Below are 17,074 nucleotides of genomic sequence, written 5' to 3'. Positions count from 1 at the left end.
GAAACGATTCAGCTCTCTGAGTGCTGCCTGGAAACTTGTCTGATCTGCTAAGGCAGGACTTGTAAGCAGAACAGCAGCAAAATACAATCCTGAAATAAATGGCCTTTTCAGGTTTTAAAGTTTCCTCACATGATGATTATCAGGAGCCTTGTGCCAGGTTGCTGTGGCTGTACTGAATGGAATATCTAGGTAGAGTTGTAGCCTCTCTTTCTCCAGCAAGTTAATAAGATGGCAAGAGTTCTTTGAATACCACTGAAGTCTTTGAAATTGTGCAAAAGTCCTTTGGATTTATTGAAAGCTAATCAGTTCGACATGGCAAAGAACCAAGTAAGTCTAATGAAGAAGAAAGATTTGAGAAGTTGATTTTTTTTTCTTTTGTGGTGGCTTTTTCGCCCTCTAACCACTTGTCCTCATTGATTGAATAACAGGCTCTGTGTTAACAGGCTAGTTATCAAATGGAATGGAAACTGTTTTTATGTGTTGAATTAGAATCTTTTATTCTTTGGCTAATACTGGTTTTAATCAAGTAATTAAAATACTCTTTTAGCTGAAATTTGACAGTCTAATTCTTTCTTTGAAGAATTATTTTAAATATCCTTTACCTAGTCAATAAAATTTGATTAAAGTAAGCATGGTATTTTTCTCCTAACTTCCCTCTCTTTCTTAATTAAACAAGTGTCTGAAAATAGCTTGTTTGAGTTCTTTCTACACATTTCTTTGCCTAAGAAGGTAGCATCCTCTATAAAAGTGAAATTCTATATTGTCTGCCTACAATATGGACTGAGATTTTTAATTCAGTTGTTGAACTGTAAAACATGTCTTACTGTGTGTAGATGCAAACCAAACCAACCACCAACCAACTAATCAACCAAAAAAGCAACAACAACAAAAAAATAAGAATAGCACATTAATGAGAAGTTGTTCTACTCAGTAGTGGAATCTCAGGAGATTACGCAATGTGAGGTCTTAGTATTGAAAAATTTAAGGTATAAATTTGACCATCTTTAATGATCAGTGGAATTAACAGAGCCTGGGACTTGTGGCACTTGATCTAACAGGATACTTCTTAGGATTAGCTGGGCACTTGCATTTACTGAGCAGTGACTACCAGAAGTAACACACGAACATACAGTTGAAAGCTGCTTCTTCCTCCTATTCAGACTTCACAGGATGATGATCATCTTTAAAAATGTCGAAGAAGTCAGTGATTTTAGTGTCTGAAATATGATCTTGTGAGGTTGTGGGAGCCTTCTCGGGGTACTGACTGTCCTTGTTTGCTGTTAAGTTTGCTAGGCCACTTCCAAGCTCTCTTCCCCAGTGGTGTCAGTCCAAACCAAATTTAGTTCCCAGATATTTCCTGTATGCTATACAGTGCAAATTGCATTTGCAGTTACTTACCATAACTACTGTTAATAGGGCCTCATCATGAGAAAAACCTTGTGTAGCACGTAAGTCAGTGTACACTGTTGGTCCATACATGTTAAACCATTAAAGATAATGTGGTAACCCCATTTTCTGGAGTTTAGGAGATTTTATGTGGTCTGGAGGATTTGTAGAGTTGGATCTGTATTCTTATTTATAAGCAAATGAAAAAGACCACATATCTGTGGTGTCGTGAATCATTGTCATTTGAGCTGTGACAGCTGGTTATATTAGCCTTGCCCAACTGTAAAATCCATGTAATAGAGCTGGCCTTTTAGATGGCAGTGGAGTGAATGATGAGGAAAAGTACAATCACGTACCTTGACCCAGCTCTTCAGGAATAATATTTAAGCCACACTGATTCCATTGCTTTTTGTCATGTGGCCATTTCACTTCTTCACTAATGTAAATTTTCCTTTGCTCTTCCCTAGTTACTCTCAACTAGTGCAATCTGCTTTCCTTGATGCAGATTGCACCCTCCTTGCCACCATATAGCTATTGCTATTTACTCATTTACTGAATTGCCTTACATAATCAATGAACATTGGGATGATATGATGAGTCTCATGAGCTTGCCATAATACAAGATGAATTTCAAGATCTTTGATATTGTTTTCTTGTAAGCCACGGTGAAGCTGAACTCTCGTTTTTGATTCTTTTTCCTTTTCTGCCCAGGAGAAGGTAAAAAGTAGCTATTTCTAAGTTTGTTGAAAAAGATGCTTTGGAGGATTAGAATTTCTGAATTATTCTGCAACAGAAAAAAAGCTGTTGGAAATATACTTTAAAAATAGTTAAAAAAATTGAGCTATTACTACGGTGATTTATACAGTTATACTTGCTTGAACTCTGCAGTTTACAATGTGTCATGTTCTTTCTATGCATTGACTGAAATATACAGTATTTTGGGTACAATTTGGGAACACTGCAACTTCAATAAGTCCAGTGACCTCAAAAAGCTTGAAGACTGCTAAGCTTAAATGAGATCCATTTTATCATGGTATTCTTTTTTACTTTCTTAATATCTAAAGAACTTTACTTGATTTCATTAGCAACAAGGAACAAATTTTATTTTCAAGAGTTCTTTTGTTGGAACAAATATTAATGTTGTTATTTTCAAGGATTCTTTTGTTAGGAGGCTCACTGAAGAATGTAGAGGTGACTTTATACCAATCAGAAAAAGCAGTAGATTTTGGAGAGCTAAGGCCATCAGTGTGTCTATAGCTCATTTTGTTGTACATGGATATTGAAAAGGACCCAGAACAGGTGTGATACGACTTAAAATACTACATGATTTACACCTCTCTACCTGGAGAAATATAGTATAGGATAACAACTAATAGTCTGATTTTTACAGATGCTCAGCACAAACAACCTCAGCTGAAATGAAAATGACAGAAATGACAGCTGCTGAACTGAAAAGGGGGCCGTTAATATCACCTCTAAAACTGCATTCTGTCATGTTTATTGTTCTACCTGTTTAACCTCAACATCTCAAACTTTCTCTAAACAACATCTTTTTAGTTTTATTGTTTCTGTTTCAATGGGGTGAGAAAAACCATCCTTAAGGATGCACTTTGTTTTTCATTCGAGCCTTCTGTCTTCCTCTGTCCACAAGTGAACTATTTTGAAAATCCAAAGGCAATCTGTTCAGTCATTTTTAAAGTAGGCGAAAAGTGGCATAGAAGAGAGATTTTCCACATTTCTCCTGTTGTTGGCATATTTTTTTTCTAAAGCATCATTATGTTCAGAGCAAATAGTTAAAGAATAGCAAGACTTAAGGCTCAATTCATACTGAGCAGACAGCTATATTCACACAAGTCCTTTAATGAAACATCATAGATTTATTCCAACTGAAGGTCTAGTCCTCAGTGCACTGCACTCTGTGCTGTCTAATGACAAAACTGAGATAACCCAGAATTTCCGTGGGTTCCTTACAACTAGCAGAATCTGAAGGTAGGATTAAATTTAGCCTTTCTGTTCATTCTCTGCACCTGTGTTGAAAGGCCACTGTATATGGCCTTAACTGACTGAGAAGCACTGCCTGATAATTTTCTCTGCTCTTGATGGAGGCCCAAAAGTACAGAGTTTGACTGTCTGAGTGGGCAACTCAAATTATTTTAAGATGCTGGGTGAACAAAAGTAATGCTGAAAGAAGTGTGAGAAAACTAATGAAGAAACCAAAGCTATAGGAAGGTGGTTTTAGATATATGTATAAGTACATATGTATACATATACATGTAATTTCTAGTTGTCTGTTGTTTAGTATTCATCTCCCATTCTTTTTGCTTTATAATAGAAGTAGATGGGAGCTGAGGTAAGAGATTGTGTGAGAATGTAATGGAGGTGTAAAACAGAAGATTTGGGGTAGATGTTAATGCAGGGAGGAAGCAGGGTTTGTGGAGTAGATTTGTGAAGGTAACACAGTGGCTAATGTGAATAATGAAGGCAGGAGAATAAAGCTTTGTCCATTTATGTGTTAACGCATCAAGTCATGATAGAAAGCAAAGAGATTTTAGGATTGTCTAAAAGTTTTCCTCTTTTCTTGAGGCTTATTGAGTGGAGAGGAGATGGCTTTTTTTGGTTAAAGGGACATAAATGGTACAGTAATAATAAAACCCTTCCAAACTTGATAAAAAGAACTGCTCACAACAATTTTCTGTGCAATGTTAAATGTATGATGATGATGCAATATTAAAAAGTATTACTGGAATTCATTCAGCTTGCCCTGTGCAGTTCACTTTTGTCTCTTCCACACTATTAATGCCAAATTCGTGCCAAGAAAATGACTTTACTTACCTGTAAGATGTACATGCACTGTTGTTACTTAAAAACTAAATAACCTTTTGGAAGTAATAATTTTGGTTTAACATTTTCCACCCATTGAAGGCATATCCTGTGTCAGAGAATGCAGCAAATATTGAGGTAGAAGTGTTTCATTATGTAAGTCAAATCAGGAAACATTTTGTGTGCAGCCAGTATTGTGGGTGTATGTGTGTATGTTTATCTGAGTATATGTCTTCCTACATAATCCCTCATCTTCTAGTCTACATATTCTCCCAGTCAAAAGTAAAATCATATTAAACACTGTTAAATAGCAATACTTTACATTTAGTGATAGTATTTTTCATCCAAGCATCTCATGCTACTTTAGTTATTAATTAATATTTGATAATCCTGGTATGACATAGGAAATACTTTAGTAATGGTTAAACAGAATCACAAAGTAATTAAACACTTGTCTGTAGTGACATTGCCATTTCTGTTTCAAAGAAGTGCTTATTCTGAGCTTACCGTTGTTCTGTAAAATCTTAGTAGATGTAAAGCATGTTAATTTTTATCTCAATACATCTGCTCAAGGTCAGTCCTATAAATGATTGTGTGTTAGTAGGGGTGACCGTAATTTGCTATATTTAGAGTAGTAACTGCGCTTTCTCTCCATCGTTATTTTTTTTTATTATTATTTGAAAGTCTTCTCTTAACAAGCTTGATTGTAAGATTCACTTTTCTGAAGTGAGGACACAGTCAGTAAGTTGGCCAGAAATTAAATTGCTAATTGTCACTCTCTAATTACTATACTAGTTCTAAATACTCCATAATTCTTTTGCAAGATGAATACATAATAAGGAACTGAACCAATCCCTCTCCCAAAGTTCTGAAATGTGTGAAAGCTATCAAGATAGTTTTTAACTTCTTTTCTTTTCCAGCTTAACCCACACTATCCGGAAGGTAATAATGAAGGAAAAGCTTTGGTAAGTGGAATTTGTATGTTGCATGTAATGTGGGAAATACTGTATCATTAGCCTAATAAAGTCCAACAAATGGAAGTCCTTTGTAACTGTCCTTGTAGTAATGCGTCACAACCACTAGGCTTGTCTTCTGTGCCATGTGTAAGCTAGGGTGCAACTCAGTACTGTCATTACAGAAAGTTTTCCCTTTTGTAAAGGTAATGTTAGGAAGCTTATTCAAATTCTGCATCAAATTGGCAGTAGTTTGAAGTTAGTTTTGCTTAGTGACTACAGATATGAAAATATTAATACTTACCAAATCAGAGATACTACCTCATGGCAAAATCTCCTCTCTCTTTAGCAAGAAACCCAGGGATGAGTGAATCTGGTTATTTATGTACCAAATGTAATTCAGAGGCTCTGCTAGTGGAGATGAGCTCCCTCTGGGACGTGTTTGTCGATCAGGTGTGGCTCTAAATCTAAGAATATGCTGAGACTTGTTTCATTATCTGTATGAGAGGGTTGGACGAGAAGACAGATGCTTCCAGGCAGTCTAGAGCTATTACAGGCAAAGGACTTTATCTTGTACAGTGCTAAGAGCATGCTAGCTAATTCTGACTAACAAAGCAAGACCAGAAGTGATGTGGTTTATAATGTGTGAAGGACATGAATATAAATCTGTGTGGGAATCTTATTCTTAAACAAATAATCCAAAAAGAATAATTCCTCCATCACATTCATGAGATTGCCTTGAAAATGCTGAGATCTTAGGAAAAATAAATTTAATTTCTTTCTGTTGCCCTTCTGGCTTTTTTTCTTTTAAAGGACACATTTTCAAGTTTTTCTCTGCATGGGGAAGAATTTTTTGTTCTACTTTTTTTTTTTTTTTAATATGAAAACCAAGATTCTTACATAATCATATGCCTCCAGCACTGCAATTTAAAAAGAAGTGGAGATTGTTGTAGGAGTTGGTAACATTGGTTTTCTATCTTCCCTGGTATTTGGTATAAATAGTAATATGGCAGTAAGAGCTAAGTTGGCCAGAGAAATGAAAGTTCTCTATTGTGAAAATATGGGAGTTCCAGCAGTTGTTTCTCTTCTGTTTTGGAATCACATTTGAAGCTCTTGAAGCTTTCTGAGAGAAACTGAGATAAGGTCTAGAATATCCTTTTGAGTGGGGTACTTGCCTGGAAATGCTTGGGTTCGTGCTTTTGCTCTGAGAATGGTGTAGCTGGGCTAACGTACAGCTCAGATGTATTAACATTTCAGTTCACATCATGATGGCACCTCCTTCATCAAATCTCCTAATTATTCCCTATTTAAGACACTCCAGTTCACTTTGCAAAGCTGTCTCAGTGTGTAAACTTGTATTCTGTTGGATCAAAATTAAAAGATACACATCTGGAATATAGGTCCTGTATTCTAGCCTCACATGGGTGCCCAGCCCAGAAAACTAGAATAGAGCTAATCTGAATTCAGATCTATGAAAGCTTGTTTAGGGTCAATATTAGGTCCTCATCACAGAGGATTCAAATGTATTATGATATGCTATACTAATTTATATGTAGTATAGAGTGTCCAGCTGTAGCGGTTTCATTTCATCTAAGTACGTTGGTCACTCCAAAAGTAATGCCTCCCATTTATTTCCATGGAAACTACAACAGGTATAAAAAGCACAAGAACACTATTTGATAGAGCAAATTCTCAGCTGCAAAACACTATTTTTCAATGTGGCCGCTAGCATTAGCTATGCATTTTCACCAGTGATGAACAAGAGTTGCATGTCACGCTCATAAAAATCTGTATGGCCGTCTGGAAGATGGCTTGTCTTTCACATCGCTGTTGCCACTGCTGAAATGCACCACCCACCACCTCACTCTGCTCACATACACTGTTTGGTGTCCATGAGCATTCAGCAAGTGTCAGTGAATGTCAATAGGTGCAATTTTTTCTGCATGGAGGTATTCAGTTACACACCTTTGCTTTGTACACAGTTCCACGTCAGAAGTCATTTTGCCAGACTGTCTCTCTGCTGCCATCTGTCTCAAGGTAATAAAATATAACAGCATGTTGGTGGGAAGGTTCAGCCTCTCCTGCCATACCACCAACATCCGCCTCTGACATTGTGGACCAATATAACAAAATAGGAGGCATTACTTTTGGAGCAGCTCTCATAGTTAAATATTCCCTGGACTGGATAATGAAGAATGTGAGTGATCTGAACATGAATGCTAAAGGTGACTTCTCTAACAGTTTAGCTTAATCCTCCTGGGCATTGGTTTCAAATAAGATCCAAGACCAGAGAAATCTGATTGGACAAATGTTTCCATTGAAAAATTAATCAAAACTGGTTGATGATCAAAAGTGGTTCTCTATGGAAATTTTACTTTACACAGTCAGCGCTTTCACTTGAAGATATTTTGTGAAAGAAATCCTGATAAGGATAAGGTAACACCTCCGTATGAATCCAAACCTACAGATACTTTTTTTTTTAAGGATGCCTTTCTGAGAGCACAAGAGCTCTCCATCCCTCTGGATAAGAAAGCAGGCAGGGGAGGCAGGAAACTGGCATGGCATGACAAGGACCTGCTGGTCAGACTGGGGGAAAAGAAGGATTGTACCAGCTGTGAAAACAAGTGCGTGTCACCTGGGGAGAATACAGGGATGCTGTCTGGAATTGCAGGCAGGGGATTAGGAAAGCCAAGGCACAGATGGAACTGAACTTGATGAAGGATGTTAAAAACAACAAGAAGGGATTCTATAGGTACTTGGGCCAAAATAGGCAGGCCAAAGGGAGTACCTTCTTTAGTAAATGAGGAAGGAGAACTGGCTATGACAGATATGGAGAAGGCTGAGGTGCTAAATGAACTTTTTGCCTCGGTCTTCACTGGCAGCTAGGATTCTTGTATTTCTCACATCCCTGAAGCTCGCATCCTAGAGCCTCTAGGTAGGAACTGGGGGAGTAAATCCACCCCTCCCCCCCCCATAAGGGCAGAGCAAGTCTGAGACTGCCTCATGAGACTGAATGTATACAAGTCAATGGGACCGGAAGACATTCATCCCAGGGTCCTAAAGGAGCTGGCTGATGTGGTTGCTGAGCTGCTTTCCATCATATTTAAAAAGTCATGGCTGTTGGACAAAGTCCCCAGGGACTGGAAAAAAGGAAACGCCACTCCCATTTACAAGAAAGGGAGGAAGGAGAACCCAGGGAACTGCCGACCGGTGAGCCTCACCTTTGTGCCTGGGAAGATTATGGGACAGATCCTCCTAGAAGACATGTTAAGGCACATGAGGGATGAGCGGGTGATCCAAGACAGCCAGCATGGCTTTACCAAGGGAAGGTCGTGCCTGACCGATCTAGTGGCCTTCTGTGTTGGAGTGATGACATCGGTAGACAAAGGGAAGGCAGCTGATGACATCTACCTGGACTTGTGCAAAGCCTTTGACATGATTCCTCCCCGCATCCTTATCTCTAAATTGGAGAGATATAGATTTGAGGGGTGGACTACTTGATGGATAAGGTTGGAAGGCCATAGACAGAGAGTTGTGGTGAATGGCACTATGTCCAGGTGGAGGCCAGAGACGAGTGGTGTCCCCCAGAGGTCTGTCTTGGGACTGGTGCTCTTCAACATCTTAATCACTGACACTGATGATGGGCTTGAGTGTATCCTTAGTAAGTCTGCTGATGACACCAAGCTGAATGGTATGGTTGACATGTTAGAAGGAAGGGATGTCATCCAGAGTGACCTCAACAAACTCGAAAGGTGGACCTGTGTGAACCTAATGAGGTTCAACATAGCAAAGTGCAAGGTTTTGCACTTGGGTCAGAGTAATCCTAAATACGTATATGGACTGGGAGAAGAACTCCTTGAAAAAGCTGGGGGTTCTGGTGGATGAAAAACTGAATATGAGCCAGGAGTGTGCTCTTGCAGCTCAGAAGGCCAATGATATCCTGGGTTCCATCAGAAGAGGGGTGGCCGGCAGGGACAGAGAGGTGATTGTCCATCTCTGCTCTGCTCTTGTGAGGCCCCATCTGGAGTACTGCAACCATGTCTAGGGCCCCCAGTACAGGAACGATGTGGAACTGTTGGAGAGTGTCCAGAGGAGGGCCACAAAGATGATCAAAGGGCTGGAACACCTCCCCTACGAAGACAGGCTGAGAGAGCTGGGCTTATTCTGCCTGGAGAAGTCTGCAAGCAGACCTCATTGCAGCCTTCCAGTTTTTTTAAAAAAGGGGATTATAAATGGGAGGGAAATCAACTTTTTGCAAGGGTAGACAGTGATAGGACAAGAAGGAATGGTTTTAAGCTCAAGGAGGGAAGGTTTAGATTGGATGTCAGGGGGAAGTTCTTTACAGAGAGAGTGGTGAGGTGCCGGAACAGGCTGCCCAGAGAGGTTGTGGATGCTCTGTTCCTGGAGGTGTTCAAGACCAGGTTGGGGCCCTGGGCAACCTGTTCTACTACCAAATCTGGAGGTTGGTGACCCTGCTATGACAGAGGGGTTGGAACTTCATGATCCTTGGGGTCCCTTCCAACCCAAGCCATTCTGTGATTCTATGGTATGCTTTTAGCATGGTAGAAAAACCTTGGGATCCTCCACCTCTTTCAAGTTTTCTTGAAAATACCATGAGTCAGCCCAGGGTAATTTAAGTCTTCATTTTGCCCGTGAGCAACTGAGTAGAAAAGCTTCACTGTGCAGGGATTTCTTTTATGCTACAATGATGCAGTGTTTAATTGTCCCTCAGATGTAAAAGAATCTTAGAATGTTTGGAGTTCTTGAAGGGCCAGCCATGTCAGTCTTATATCCAATACACAGATGACGTAGAGCACACAAGCTTTCCCTGCACTGTGTTTTTCATGTGATGTTTCTTCTGCCAGTTGACTGCCTCACTGACTCACTGCAAAGGCATCTTCTTTTTCATCTTTCAAACCAATTAATTGTGCAATCTGCTGCTCTAAAGGGGGAGGTGGAAGTGGACCTACACCAGCACAATTTGAAGGCTGAAGAGTAAGGAAATAGAAGAGGCATACTTGAATCTTTTCAGCTGAAGGAAGAAGCTGAGCCTGCAGCCTGTGTTTTGCTTTTCCCTGCTGGGATAAAAGGGTTCCAGCTCTTTCTCTGTCATCTAGGTTTTAAAGAAGACACAACCATCTGTATGTTTTGCGCCAGCCCTTAACTATAAATGTGTGATAGGGCTTCTTGTGCATGTTCACTGCCTGGTATACAAGTCCTGATCACAGTTGCTTAGGCAACTGTCAATTTTAGGAAGCAGAAATGGAGAAAGATTTTCTGTGATGCGGTAGTGGGCATAGCCACCTAGCTTCCAAAGTCCATCTTTATGCCTTAACTGACTTAAAAATATGAAATAATTTTGGCAACTGAGAACATAAATATTACCAGCAGTCATTAGGGCTTTTGTTCCCAAGCTATGTTTGGGCTGCCTTCTTTGCTCATTTATGCGCTGCTTCGTGAGATTCCAGCCAAATTTTCTGGTGAAACATTGCTTTGATTTCTGATAAAATTTAGCCTTACATTGAGTCAATTAATATTCTTTGTGTGTGCTTTTCCCACATCTAAATTCCGGATTTTTTTTTTTTTTTACATGAGACCTTTCTCTGATTTAAAGGCCGTATAAAAAAAAAAGGTTTATGCAGCTCTTGAAGTCTTGGAGATTGTAATGTATAGTGCATCAAAATGCAGTGTTCTGTTACAGCTCCCATTAAATCCAAAATTGGTGTATTTTATGCTGCAAAGTAGTCCATTATTTCCAATCACAGAAATGTACAGCACCTAGAAGAACACCATAAACACTGGGGAAATGTCAAGAGCAGCTGGAAATGTGGCATTTGTTAGTGCCTTAGTATTAAAAGGCTGTATTTGGATAGCTACCTCACCTCCATTTGTCTGCATTTTCATGAGAGTGCTCATCCTAAACAGTTCCAAACTGGGTTTTATTATTCAGATTTCTCTTGGAACTGAGACTGGTATGTATTTACATTTCTTTTAAAGAAGCTGGACAGTTCTGTCATGGACTTCTTGGTGCAATTTGATGTACCTCCTTTGACTTATTTCTATCTCTGTTTATGGATGCCAAAAAGCAATGCAATTCAAAGCTTGCTTTCTTGCTTCCATCTCAAGTGATATTTTTCGTGATAAACACTATTTTTTTCTCTTTTTTTAGTTTTATTTTTTAATTACCTTCCAGCAACCAAGTTTGTTTAATTAACTTTCATAATGTGTGACACAGGTAATGTGGTTAAAACAATTAGAGTAGGTTTGGGGAATTTTTTTTCAAGGCTGAGGCGGTAAACAATCTGAAAAACATACAAAAAAAAATCCTCAGTTTTAAAATGGCAGTGTCTCTGCTTATATAAAGCCAGCAGTCAGACCACTTGAGAGGCTCTGCAGTCACTGGGGAAGAAGGGGAGACACGAATGCTGGCACACTATTATTATTCTGCTGCTGCACACAGGTCTGAATCAGCTCTGAAAACGCATACATTGTTTCTTACAGAATGTCTCTGGCTCCTAACAACAGAATTGCAACGTGATGTCTCTGCTGAAAATGCGATGACTCACAAATGAGTCAACAGCAAAGGTGTAACAGGAGGCTAACTGCTGTGCTGTCTGCCAGGGCTTCCTAACATGCAGGAGCAAGGCTGGCCATTAATTTACTTGACTTCCTTTTCATATAGAATTTTTTAAATCATCTAATGTATGGAGTATTGCTTATATTGCTACTCTGAGTAAATTCTGGTTTGTAAGAGCCTCCTAAACTGGGTTAACATATTGAGATATCACATTGTACTGGCTTTAACAGGTGTTTTCACAACTCTGGCTGTTATTAAATTTAATTTCTGCTGAAATCTGTAGTGCAGTGTAATGTATTCATTCAGGAGTAGGGCATTATCCTTGTCTGTCTCTATGCCACAAGAGGTGTCCTCACCAGTTGGAACTGTAGATTGGATTTACATTCTAAAAGGAAAGGTATTCCAGGCCTGGCTTTTTTTTAATGAGTTTTTTTTTTACCACCTAAGAGTTTTTGTTTATTTATTTATTGCAGGTAGGCCCCTTTGTAAACAAAACTCCTTGTAAATCTCCTGAATTTCAGGTATGATAACCAATAGAGATGAAGAATATGAGGACTTGGGGTAGTTCACAATTTCTAGCAATTTATACTGAGAAATGTGAAGAAGAGTCATCTCCTGGGCTACAAGTCCCAAGAAGGACAAATCTAATTGTCTACAATTACAGTACAGATGTTGTCACCAATTACAATACATCTGCCCTTCAAATTACAACACTGTACATCTTCACTGGATTTATATATATATATTAAGCTTCTTTTTAAATTGTTGTGATGCACTGCAAGCAAATGGTGGCAGCCCAGGAGTTAGGGTATTTGCTGTTAGTCTGGATCTTCAAAAGAAGGGCTGATTCTTTTCACTGTGACTCCTTTTTTGAGCTATCAGCCTTTACTTTCCTACATGAATTCGTTCTGGAAGAATGCCATGGCCATTGGCTGTATAGAATCATACACTCATAGAATCCTTAGAGTTGGAAAGGACCTTTAAAGATCATCTAGTCCAAGTCCCCTGCAATAAACAGGGAAATCTACAGCCATGTCAGGTTGCTCAGAGTCTGGTTCAGCATGACCTTGAATGTCTCCAAGGGGAAGGTACCCACCACCTCTGAGAAACTTGTTCCAGTGCCTCACTTACACTTACTGTAAAAAACTGCTTCCTTATATCCAATCTAAATATCCCCTCTTTTAGTTTGAAACCATTTTCCCTTGTCCTGTCACAACAGACCTTGCTAATGAGTCTCTCCCCTTCCTTCTTATATCCTTCCTTTAGATATTGAAAGACTGCTTGTAGGTCTCTCCAGAGCCTTCTGTTCTCCAAGCTGAACCACCCCAGCTCTCTCAGCCTGTCCTCATAGGGCAGATGTTCCATCCCTTGCATTGTTTTTGTGGCCCTCCATGGACTTCATCAGGTCCATGTCTCTTCTGTACTGAGGACTCCACATCTGGATGCAGTTCTCCATGTGATGACTCACCAGCACAGAGTAGAGGGGCAGGATCACCACCCTCACCCTACTGGCCACCCTTCTTTTAATGCAGCCCTGGATACAGTTGGTTTTCTGGGATGCAAGAGCACATTGCTAGCTCATGTCCAGCTTGCCATCCACCAGTACCTCCAAGTCCTTTTTGTCAGAGCTGTGCTCCATCCTTTTGTCCCCCAGTTTGTAATGTCGGTGGGGGTTGCCACAACCCTGATGGAAGACCTTGAAATTTAATTTGTTGAATCTCACAAAGTTCTCTTGGGCCCGCTGCTTGACCCTGACTAGGTCTCTCTGAATGTCATTCCGTTCCTGAGGCATGTTGACTGCACCACACAGCTTGGTGTCATTTGCAAACTTGGTGAGAGTGCAGTAATTCCCACTGTCAATGTAATTGATGAAGATGTTGAAGAGCATTGGTCCCCATACAGTCCCCTGTTGGATGCCACTTGTCACTGATCTCCATCCAGACACTGGGCCATTGACCACACCACACTCTGGATATAGTCTTATAACCAGTTCCTCATCCATCAAACAGTCTACCCATCAAATCTTTATCTTTTAATCTGGGGAGGAGGATGTTAGAGGGGACTGTGTCAAAGGTCTTACTGAAGTCCAGATAGATGACAGTGGCTCTTCCCTTGTCCACTGATGCAATTATGCCATTGTAGAAAACTACTCTTCTGGAAGGTGTAGGTCCAAATCCTGCCTCACAGAAAAGGAACTGAATCTGCATTTCCCGCATCCTTATAAGTGATTTAACCAGAAAACTACAGAATTAGGTGATTCCATTTTCTTTACTGTAGATATATATCTTATTTGAATTGCTATGGCTTGTGACTAACTTACCAACAGTTTGGGACAATCAAAACTATTTTTTTCTTAGTGAATTTACCATTTGCTAGAATTATTTTACCCATAGTTCTTGCACTTCTTTTTTCTCTGTACTCCTAGCATGTAATTCACCTGCTTTTTCTGAAAGGAGTCTTGGGAGTTCTTTCTCTGGCTGCCACTGACCCTATCACCACCACCTCTGAAACTCTTCATTGGCTTCTTCTTCATGCTGCTTTAAGATGAATTTTCTTCTCTCTGTGTTTGAATCCCTTTAACTGTCTCTTCCTCCCTTCTCTTAATTGAATCAGTTTTTTGCTGGCTACATCTGCCTGTGTGCCTGTTACTTACGCGTGCAAATGTCATTGTTTTATTCTACATAGGAATGCTGTGTTTTTGGTGTACCGATCATATTGCCTGATTAATCTGAAGCAGTCTAATACTTTCCCCTTCTTTCAACTTCCTCATATAGACTCATCAGCAGGTTTAATAATGGCTAGATTAAGTGCAGATTCCGATGACTGCTTATTAAATTGATTAATCATGAGAAACTTTCTGTGTGCAAATGTGTATGCTCTTTCTTGCACAGTCTTGTGTGCATGAACTCAGGTATAAATTTAAACATAAATATTAATCTGTGTATTTTTGTATGTGGTGACTGTATGTCTCTATCTGTGCACTCCCTATATGTAAGTTGTTTTCAGAGCTCTCAAGGTCAGGGTCACTTTTCATTATGTTTTTTTTCCAAAGAATATTGTGTAAGATTCATAATCATGGTTGGGTTGTGAGACGTGTCTGAGATCATTAAACTGAAGTATGAGAATACTTCTGAGGCTTTTGCTGCAATCCAATCTGGAACTATTGTGCAGCTGTTGTGCAGGCCAGATCTCCTTCAACTAAGCTTTGCATTGTAGCTAGCAGTATTACAGACACTGCATTGCCCTCTGTTGAGATGGGCTTTTTATTTTTGAGAGTAGAAACCAGCTCTTGCTTGTATGGCAGGTCTTATTTGACAGGTGCTAAGCCTGACTGGCTGGGTAAAGGCCTGTTAAGCTAACTCTGTTGTTTAGTAGCATCTGTACAATTGTTGGGAAAACTTGTGAGCAAGTGAAGTCAGCTCTAAACTTCAGAAGGATCTTCCCCACAGAGCTAATGGTTAGTATGAACTACTGAAGCACTGAAGACCTGCCTTTCACTTTACCTCTTGTCATAGAAACTTGCACATGTGTGTATATGCTCATGTTTAATGACCTATGGGACATGCTCAGACATTGTGTAATGAGGGAGTATAAAAATACTTCTTAGAGCAGAATATGGTTTCATGTTTTGGTCTCTGTTTTTCCTGGAGCCCTAAGAAAAAACTATATGATTATGGAATGTCCTGCCTTTTTGTATACCAGCCTTTACAGTTTGGAAATGATAGCATAATAGGTAGGTTCTGGGAAAGCGTGATCAGATTTGGATGTAAGTTATGGGAAATATAAAAAGAAGTCTGGATGCTGTTCTAAACTATCTTGTAGTCCTCACCCCTTCACTGACCTCTTGAATTATAAACTGGTTTTCAAATTCTCCAGTTTGTTTGGAAAATTTACCTGCTTTTCCAGTTTCGGTCTTATCCTGAGTTTATAAAGGAAAATGTGTATGGAAATCACAGATACATATTTTTGCTATTTTCTCAGTCCTCACATGCAGGTTAAGTTTCCATGTGTGATTTTGTTTAACATTTTTTGGGCCTGGAGTATCAAAGGATGTGAGGACTGCCAAGGAAAGTTTACTCTTGTGCAGGACATGGGGTATGTTTTTCCTTTGTTTCAGCAGGCCTTCCTCTGAAAATTAAGTGACAGTACTCTAATCAGTGGGTAAGCCTAAGAAAAATTTCTGAGAGGATTTCTTCCTTTTTTTTTCCTTACTGTTTCTGTCCTTCATAAAGTTAATGGCAATTTTTAGGCTTGATAAAGAAGAAAATGGATGTATTGGAATGATTTAGAAAATACTGTGAAATGTTAACTAGCTGTTTATTACATAGTTTCCCTCATCCTTAATTTTGTTGCTTAGTCAACTTGCAATATGAATAATCAAAGCGTTGCTCTTGATTATCCCTTATGGATTGGTTTTAATCAAGATACTAATGACCTCAACTCATGGCCTCAAGTTGCGCTAGGGGAGGTTCAGGTTGGACGTTAGGAAATACTTCTTCTCCAAGAGACTGGTCAGGTGCTGGAACAGGCTGCCCAGGGAGGTGGTGGAGTCACTGACCCTGGAGGTGTTCAAGAAACGTTTAGATGTGGTACTGGGAGACATGGTTTAGTGGGAAATATTGGTGATAGGTGGATGATTGGTCTGAATGATCTTAGAGGTCTTTTCCAACCTTAGTGATTCTATGATTCTAATGCATAGAGTCTATCCTCTTTGTGTTGCTTTGTGTATCTCTACCCTAGTGGTGCACTATAAACCATTGTAATAGTATTTCAGATTTCCAGTATTTGATTTTCTCTTTTGTCTTTATTCATTCTTCTTTTCCTTCCTCACAGAACGTACTTAGTGTATGTGAAGAACTCTGAGTTGCCAGTCTCTTAATTGGCTGTTAGTCTTTTGTAACAGTGGTAACCCAGAAGCCCAGAGGAGCTGCTTTTACTTATGCCAGTAGTTCTACTTGTTGCTGCATGGTTATGAGCATACACTCTGTATCACTTCTTCAAGCAAAGATAGATGAGGTTAAGAGAGAGCCTTAGGGAAGGAGTCTGTGAAGCTAAGGGATAACTAGATAGATAACTAAAGAAGTAGATAACTAAAGAAGGCAACGTCTGCATAGTGGTGTTGGGTGACAGTGTTCATGTGAACTTTCAGCAGATGGTGGAGGAAGATCACCTTCTTAAGATGCATGCACATATTGTTAGGCACCAACACAGCTTTGTAAGTGTCTCTTGAAAGCTAGGTGCCTGTGAGGGAGTGAAATTCCCCAGTTTCGGTGAACATGCACAGACCTGTGCTGGATCCAACCTCTGCTGCAGTATCAGCCTGTGCTGAGATTTCTAC

General features: G+C 39.6%; 1 protein-coding gene across 9 annotated transcripts in view; it reads left to right on the top strand.

The window, feature by feature from the left end:
* ITPR2 (inositol 1,4,5-trisphosphate receptor type 2) overlaps positions 1–17,074 on the top strand; it is a 313,815-nt gene that overhangs the window by 67,132 nt on the left and 229,609 nt on the right. For 8 of the 9 annotated variants that reach the window (XM_021392091.1, XM_021392096.1, XM_021392094.1 and 5 more), the window contains exon 10: positions 5,127–5,171. The exons of the other annotated variant lie outside the window; for it this stretch is intronic. In XM_021392091.1, coding sequence (XP_021247766.1) covers positions 5,127–5,171 — 45 coding nt within the window. The remainder of the gene's footprint in view (positions 1–5,126; positions 5,172–17,074) is intronic. 9 annotated transcript variants of the gene reach the window in all.

This window comes from Numida meleagris, chromosome 1 (genome assembly GCF_002078875.1).
Source record: "Numida meleagris isolate 19003 breed g44 Domestic line chromosome 1, NumMel1.0, whole genome shotgun sequence".
NCBI lineage: Eukaryota > Metazoa > Chordata > Aves > Galliformes > Numididae > Numida > Numida meleagris.
Note: the sequence above shows the minus strand (reverse complement) of the source record. Positions and strands in the feature narration are given on the sequence as shown.